Below are 8,867 nucleotides of genomic sequence, written 5' to 3'. Positions count from 1 at the left end.
GGGAAAGGGACTCAACAAGAGCTGGGGTCCGTGGAGTCCCTCATGGCCCGGTCTAGACGAGGGGGTGAGGGCCAGGCAACCTCTGCATGTTCCCGGGACGTCTTCACCTTGGGAATTCAGCTGCAGGTTTTGCTGTGGATTGGCTTGCTAGCTGCTTGTTGTAGATATGCCATGCGGATTTTACCCTTTCGAAAATTAGATCTTCATGCCACTGGAGTGTGTCATTGGTAGGAAAAGAAAAAAAAAATCATGCCAAATCATTTAGGAGATATTATGTGCCAGCAGGCTGAGGAAAGAAAAAAATTCATTTGCTATTTTTTATGGTTCTTTTATTGCACTTAATTTTTTGTTATTGTTCCTTCTTCCTTTAGTTAGAAAAAAAAAAACGGTTCTGAAATAGTTCTTTTTATAACATTGTCTTTTATCCCCTTTTCTTGACAGGTGGTGAGAGGGGTTCTTTGAAATTATTTCCCCAAAGGACAGGTTCCTTTTACCCCATCCCTGTCCCCAACTTCAGTCCTGTGGTCATTAACCACCCAGCGGTCTCGCTTACAGACTTAGCAGCTCCAGCAAGGGTGCAGCGGGCATGTCTCACCCAGAATCCAACAGTGCGAGGCACCGCTCACCCGCGGCCGCGGACTCAGATGGGCCCTTGCTGAGTGGGATCGAACCTCCGCTTCTTGACATTTCTTCCAGAGATGCAGGCAGAGAGGGAGAAATCCACAATATTAATCAGATCACGATGAGAGGAGGGTGATGATAATGACAACAACACCAGTTCCAGAGCAAAGTAATCAACTCACACGGGGGCAGACTTCCCAAAATAACTGGAGGCCCAGAACAGCTCACACATTTGAATGTCTTTACAACATCTCCACTAGAGTACAGCCATTTGTAAAGACCAAAAGAAGCTTCGAGTTGTGCGTTTTAAATCACTGGAAGCCTCCACAGGCCAATCGGTCTCTTATTTCGGAGGTAGAGGATATGGGCTAATTTTAACCAGACGAACATGACAGGAAGGGCTCTTCCCACATTCCAGGGGGCTACTAGGGGAGCTACGCAAAAACTCTGAAGGGCTCCTAGCTGCCTCCTTCCACCACTTGAGAGTTCTTTATCAGTGGATCGGCCTTTGCCAAGAGGGCAAAGAGCCTTGTTCTACCCAGTTATCTTGCTGCCTTGATGTGTGAGCTCTTACCCCACCATGGAACAAGCATTTTTCATATCTAACAAGTTGAAAACCAGAGTGCACAGTAAGACAGTACACTCCAAGGAGAATGGACACAGGCTCGGGTTAGTTAAGCAAATGCAGCAGTTAAGCTTAGTGGAAATAAGCAAGTTAAAATGCCTTGCTCACAGTGTCCAGTCTCCTAAAAAGTGGTTCCTATGTTGAGAAAGAGAAAAAGAAAAGAACCAGCAAGACATTACAAGGCAACAACAGAAGTTGGTTGCAACCTCCCCATGGTCTGGCTTCATGTGGGGCATCAAGCAAGGGGGCTCATGCATTTAGTCTGCGCACTGGGCGGGTGCAACGCTGTCACCAAGGCATCATGCAAGACTGGAGCCCGAGGAGTCCCCGAGATCCCTCTCTCCCCTGCCCACTCAGGGCCGGCTGGGTACCCTTTCAGCCCTAAGTGCCAAAAAATTACAGTGTGTTCCTCCCCTGCGCCATGTAATTCAAAATAAAAACAATACCAAAGCTCAACATATGTATAAAGGCATCCCGCAAAAGTTCTCATTTCTCCCAAGATGACCACTTTGAGACTTCTCTTTCGAAAGAACAAAAATTGAAGAAAAAAAAAAATAAATCTTTAAAGAAAATCTCCCTTTTCTTTCAAAAGGTTTCATTAAAATGGCTTCATTAATGGCCTAAGCCTGTGGTTTGTTGGCCTAGCAGATAATCCGTTGCTGCAGACACTATTTGCAACAAGGCTACTTCCTTTTTTCCCCAGTCCCGGTCACCTCCAACCACCCGCTTTTGAGTCAGTATTCTTGAAGGCAGGCATTACGGCTGCTTTGGGACCCAAAGGGCACATCTCCCATAATGCATCCGGCACAGAGTTCGTTGGCTGAAGCTCAGCACCCATGCTTACTACCCACACTCACAGCCCTTAAGGGCAGGTGTATAAGGAACAACTCTCCCAGTGAGTCAGATGGCGAAAAACAAGGACTGCCTGACCTTGCCAAATGACCCCGAAGGACCAGGGACTCCAACCAATTTAGCTATCTATTGCTGGAACTGGAGAGAAATGCAAAACTAATGTCCCCTCAATTAAAAACGAATATAGAGGAAAGATCGAGCCAGCTAGGGCTGTGCGTGTAAAGGACTATATTGCTCACATCTAAATTCCCTTATTCAAGTTCGGGGAAAGGCAGATAAATAGCCATGTCCGAGGTCTTAACTGCAATCCAGTCCATTTTTAAATGCAGATAGGCCTTTCCATTTCAACCTGGAATACAGTCAACCTCCAGGGTCCAAAAGCTTGTGCTCTAAAGTCAATGTTGGAAGTTTAGATTGCGTTATTTTAAAGAAAATCTATTTTACAGGGTGAATGCATTCCCAGGCCAGACCAGGAGGCTGTGCCACCCCGTAGAACCCTGTGTTTCTGCGGGAAAGTGGACTCTGAATACCAGCAGGGCACCACATTTCCTCCACAGGCATCCCAGCAGAAGGAAGGCAGGGCCCTGCGATGAGGACAGAGAGGGACCCTCCCGTGGCAGGCTGACTGGGAGGGCTCCTCGCGTATCAACTGCAAAACTACCACGGCGACTTGTGAGAACTCACCATATATGACAACTGCCTGCCCTGAATTTTCTACAGAAAAAAAATCTTTTCTTTCCATTTTAATGTGAAAGCACAACTATCACAGGTAGATGTTCGCTGCCTCCCTTCCCCAAGTGTTTCATCTGAATTCCCTCCGCTCACTAGGATTGGGAAGGCAATGAACTTTCTCATCATAACCCGTGAGGTATTTCTGGATCATTATACAATATTAGCATAACCCATAAGCTTTGCATTGACCCAGTTTTCATCAATCTTTATGCCTGAAAAACCTGTACTTTCGTCCACAATATACGTTGTATGTATATACAGCTATACAAAATTAAAACAAAGTTCTTCAGGTAACAACAGGCATCTCCGGTTTATAAACCCTTTAGTTCCTTCAAGGGTATATATTTACCCACCGCTATCACCTTCTTATCTTTCCACAGCGAGTCGTCACTGCCCACCAAAAACCCCTCCCTCAACCCCTCCTAGGCCACGTCTGACAGCGTTCACTTCCCTAGAGGGCTGAGTCAGGGAGCTGACCTTGGGTCTTCCTGGCCAGCCTGCTAGGTCTGAGTGAGAAAGTGCCTAACCCAGGAGCTACAGGATTTAAGGGAATTAGGCTCCTGTTTCCCACTGGGATAGGGTCATGGAATTCAGATAAGCAGCAGCTTGGTTTTCCTCATAGAAAGACGAGCTACAATTGATTCCACTTCCTAATTCTACAAAAATCAAAAACAAAAGACATTTACTCTTTTGAGAAAATATAATTAGCAGTATTAAATTCCTTCCAAATTTCATCCAACTTGACATGCAAAATTGCAACTTTCCTTGTGATAAACCCAGATATGATCCTTTACATATCATTTATGTGAGTACCTTTTCTTTAGCATGTCCTCTGAAATGGAACACAGCAGGCCAAACAGAATTGCTTACGGTCAAAATCAGGCTCAGTAAGAACTTGTAACCCAAGTAACTTCTCATAGAGAGGAAATCACGGTTACTATACAGACTTATTAAAGTAACACTTTCAATGTCAAGAGCAGCTCTGCCAAGCGTTTGACCACTACTGCCACTGAATTACGTTGAGAGAACAAGTGGTGGGAAAGTGGGACATGGTGATAGGGCTCCATAGTCTGAGGCACGGTAACATGGTTGGAAGAGCTCAAGACTCATCCCCCAATCCAGGCAACAGACTATGTCACTGATACCTTCAAGTTCTTTATCACCTAGAATTTCTCTTTCTGACCACCATCGCTTATGGTCATCACATACTTCATATATGGTCCTGTAAAATAACTATATTGCTCACATCTCATTCCTATATTCACATTTAGGGAATGCCCAATAAAAAAAAACCATGTCCAGGGTGGGACCCGCAATTCTGTTCATTTTCAAATGGAAACATGAAATCCTCTTTTCATGTATTTGTTACCTTTCCTAAGATTTAGAGAAGATGCTACTAAAATGGTCCTCCATCTACTTGATTTTGCTAATGTCTAGTAAAGCAACAGCCCTAAAAATCAAATCGAGCAGCATTACTGTTCAAAACTGAACAGAGGCTATGAGTCTTCACGAGTCAACCAGGACCAAGACTTGCAATACTCTGAGGCACAATCCCTAGCTTTACTCTGTGTGTGCAGGTGATGGAGAGGGCTTGTAAACAGATGCAGATTTGGGGGGAAAAGTTGGACAAATGAGTGTGCCAAGAACCTACCTTCATTTTTCACAGGATTTCTCAGAGTACTAATGCTCCAAAGACTGGGGATCCATAAACTAACTACTTCCGGAGGATGGGATTAACTGAAGTTACCACACGTTACCCCATGTATCAGAATATGTTCAGTGAAATAACCTACCCAATAAAGCATTTTTTTTTTTTCTTCTCGGGAGTTTTACAACATTGCTTATGGAAGTCTTGTTTGCATTAAGCAAAGCTTGCAGACTCTTATTCTGCTAGAAAGATGTCATCTAGACTTATATTGTTTTTTATCACAATTATCTTGACCAAACTTCATTATCATTTATTCACAAGGTGCACACAGTCCCACACACGCATGCACACTCACAAAGACTCATGCTTTTTATCACCTATTTCAGAGGAAATATGGCTTAAGAAAAAAATCTACGGAGAATGGCAGACATTGTCAGGGGTCAGAGCACAGCTGTTTCCTCATTTATACTTGACCGGGTCACGTATGGTATGACACTTCTTCCACATTTAAATAACTCGCAGTGTTCCACCTCAAGAAATGTGACTTTAGGAAAAAGCAGTACTTCCCATGAGCAGTTAGTATGTTTTCCTTTAACCTAAAAGGTTATGGACCCTCCAAATCCTCAGGCGACTTTGCTACTTGCTTTGCTTTTCTCTTCTAGTAAAACACAATTCCAGGAGGGATTTCCAATGACAGTAGTTAGAGCAATCTCTTTTACAAACTATTTCCTACTTCTGATCCTAAATGACCCTCTTTTGTATTTACACTGAACTCAATGAAAAACTCAAAGACTTTCAGTTCAATTAGCAAATAACTTCTAGACCAATAGTCTCCAAAACTGCCCAAGTTGGGGGAAACCTAACCTGCATCATTGGGCACCCAAAGCCTTTTCTTGCAAAGGAGAAGTAGTTATTTAACGTTTAATATAAACCACATGGCTACTCTTAAAACCTAAAGCAAATTCAGATCCTCAGAGAGCAACCAATAGTCATCACGAAGAGCAGTGGATTCTCCAAGTTTAAACTCCTAACGTTCAAGAATTATTCTGTGCTTGCTTTTTTCTTTGCTTTAGGCCATAAGTATACTTCACGTTATCGTGTGCGTCCCTACAGCGTCTTCCTCTGCAGTAACTCTTAGGGTCCCAGGGCATGGGAAGGGGCATTGGCTTAGCGCAGCAGAATGCATGTCTGCACGGTAGTCCCCACTCGGCGGCCACCAGAGGCTGCTTCTCACCTCACTAGGTGTCCATTTCCCCTTCCTTTTCTCTGTTCTTCTGATGATTAGACATGTCTCTCGGATATAAATAATCTGCACAGGGCCTAATCCACTTATATACACAGTGATAAAAGCTTTTCCATTTTTCCCCAAAGAAACATGCAATTCAAGCTGTGCACTAGGCCAGGCCACTGTTTTGAGGTCCTGCTACAGAACAGTGCTCTTGTCTCCAAAGGCCAAGATGGTCACAATTTGGCATTGTGTGGCTGGATAGAAGAAGATGCACAGGACTGTTTTCCAGGCCTTGAAATGGAGGCTTCCTGATGCCAAGAAGGCTTAAGCTTGGGCACAAGCCAAATTTATTTTTCTTGAAACATATTGATGAAAAAGTTCAAGGGAGCATTATGAAGTAATAACAGATCATGGAACTACCATAATGTGCCATGACTTTTTTACAGTAATATGGCACTAAGAAAAATTTTTGCTTGAATTAGGCCAGCCAAAACCAAACAACGACAATATATATGTCTTTTGTTGTTGTTGTTGTTGTTAGGTACCGTGAGTGACTCATTATCCGGGCAATGGTTTGTTAAAACCACAGTGAGAAATTCAAATTTAGTTGCCCATTTTGTGTGTGGTTTTGAAAAAATAATGATGCCATTTGTTTCGGCCAACAAGTTCAAGGTTACAAATATCTCTGTAGAAAGAAAGTACCGTTTGATAACAACTTTCCAAGTTGAAGCCACTCAACAATATGTAGGCTTACTCATTAAATCTTAATATGATAACAAAATTAGCAGAAAATGTTGAATGTATTTAAATCATCGTGTGGTTTGTTTTTCCTTCATAATCAGTTTCTAATAACATTTTATCTGGTTTCAATATTTTGAATTTGGGATTCAAAATGTAAAATAGCATAAAGTTCATAATTAATGCAATTATTCAGATAATCCAAGTAAAAAACTTCCTCTACTGAGTAACCAGATGGAGGCAAAGTGGGCTTTGAATTTAGGTAATGGTCTTATTTCCCACTTAAATCTGTTTCTATAGATCCGGTTGGGACTTAATTTATCACACGGAGTATTTGGCATAGGAAGTCTTATCTACACATCATAATAATCAAGCCACCACAATATGAAAAGATATAAAAATTAATTACCCAATGAATCTGAGCTATGAAAACACCTAAACCTGATAAGTTAGCTTTACAAATTTTGATGATAATTAAGGTTGATTTGTGAATATCTGCCATGTGTATTTGAACAAACCTAGTTCAGTGATCAATGCACGGTCCAAACTAAAAGTTACTATGGAAACATACCAGTTAATTTGCAGTTAATTAGAAAATATTTAAGTATCACAAAGCCACAGATTTCAAATTCCAGTGTGAAACCAATTCAGTTGGTTAGGGAATTAATAAAATTTTTTAGATCTATTTTTTATAAAATAATGAAGCTTTTCAAATCACAATAAGCTACGTATAATGTGTTATGTGTGAAAAATAAGGAACAAATAGTTACTTAGGTTGTGCAAACCTCAACATGTCAGTGGAACATAAACCAATTTTAAAGAGATACAAAGGATTTATAGCCACTTATTTCCGACTATCTCTTTTCCCAATTATGCTGTATAAAAAAAACATTATCTCAGGATGCTTGCCCCTAAAAGCTGGAGTGTCTTCTGAAGAACCTCTACTTTGTTCTCCTGAAGCTCGTGCACGTGAAGGCCTTCTACATTTCCTGTCCTCCCACCAGCCTGAAGATGACACTTGAGGTTCCAGGTTTCTTCTTTCCTAACCCATTTCTCAATAAAAATAGTTACTTGTAGCAGTTTACCGTTAAACCTTGCAATCTTGTAGCAGGAACTCAAAACTTGGTTACGTAAGCAGAAAAGAGAAGTGCCAGAGCCACTGAGAAGCAGACATGCGCCGTTGCTTACTTAAATCCCCATCCTGTGCCCCCAAGGACAATAGCTGCTACCAGGATGGCACCAGCGATGGAGCCTATTATGAGATTGGTGGCACTAGGACCTGTGACAAAGGATCATGGGAAGAAAGTCATATGAGCCAACGACTGTCGTTACCACAAGGGAAAGGCAGTTAGGCGGTTTCAGGAAGTAAATACCCTGCATAAAAAAAAAAAAAATGCTAAACACTTCCGTCGCCTTTATTGACTCAGCTTAATTGCACTTCCGACGCTATGGAGAGCTACTCCTTGGAGAGGAATTGCCTCTACGTCTAAAGCTTCTGCACCGCTGACAATTAAGTTCCTTTAAATTCACCTTCCACAGAATTTGAAGTGAATGTGCCCCAACGGCCGGCACTGCTCATCTTTCTTCTCCTCCTCCATCCCAATATCATGAATCAAACAAGCAAAAGAGCACATCAACAACACAGATGCATTAGAATTAGCTCTACCTGACTGGCCAGTGAGGGCAGGAAAAGAGGGGAAAATATTCTAATCAAGTGCTCTTTCAAGCCCCACACCAAGTGGTCCGGAGGCTACGTTTTTGTTTTTTTTTTTAATCTCCCACGTGGAAACAGTATACATTTAAAAGTCAGAAGGAGGTTACTAATAAAGATCTGCTTTTGAAGCTTCGCTCCCAGAGATGCATTTCTTCACTGTACGGATCCATACAGTGTTGAAACAGTGGCATTCATCTGGGGAATTCTGTGGGAAATGGAAAAAAGATTCTGCAGGTTCAATTGAGACTATCTTTCAAGTTCCCATTTGCAAGTTGAGGCTTGGAGATAGATTTTAAAAAGGGAGCAGAAAGGACAGCAAGACAGAAAACACAAGGTGGAGTTTCCATTTATTGTTTGAGTCCGAGGTGACACGTAGGACAGCACATCCTCTCCACTCACAGGGGAAAATGCCTTAGCTCTCGAAGTTTTCAATGTAAGCAACATTAACTTTAGTACAAGAATTATTTTGAATATCACATCCTTCAGGATGCTAATACGTAGGTACAGGGCCCCTAACAGCAAAATACTTCCAGTCCTAACTGAATGCCCTGTTCCAGAAGTCACAAAGCCACTTTTGGTATTTTCCCTAAACCCCTCGACTTTGTGAATATATCCATTTCTGTGTAAAAAATTCTCTTTTCTGCTCACATTGGTGCCCTCAACTGTGTACATAAATGGATGCCACTTTGAGCAGCACTAAAATTGTGTG

General features: G+C 42.0%; 1 protein-coding gene across 1 annotated transcript in view; it reads right to left on the bottom strand.

Annotated features, from left to right (window-relative positions):
- Positions 1-640: 640 nt before the first annotated feature.
- ADAM23 (ADAM metallopeptidase domain 23) overlaps positions 641-8,867 on the bottom strand; it is a 169,516-nt gene continuing 161,289 nt past the window's right edge. The window contains exons 25-26 of the mRNA XM_044913386.1: positions 7,633-7,723; positions 641-689 (exon numbers count right to left, since the gene is read on the bottom strand). Of these exons, the coding sequence (XP_044769321.1) occupies positions 641-689; positions 7,633-7,723 (140 nt within the window). The remainder of the gene's footprint in view (positions 690-7,632; positions 7,724-8,867) is intronic.

The sequence above is a fragment of the Neomonachus schauinslandi genome, chromosome 3, assembly GCF_002201575.2.
Source record: "Neomonachus schauinslandi chromosome 3, ASM220157v2, whole genome shotgun sequence".
NCBI classification, from domain to species: Eukaryota; Metazoa; Chordata; class Mammalia; order Carnivora; family Phocidae; genus Neomonachus; species Neomonachus schauinslandi.
The sequence above is the reverse complement of the archived record's forward strand: the minus strand, read 5'-3'. Positions and strand labels throughout refer to the sequence as shown.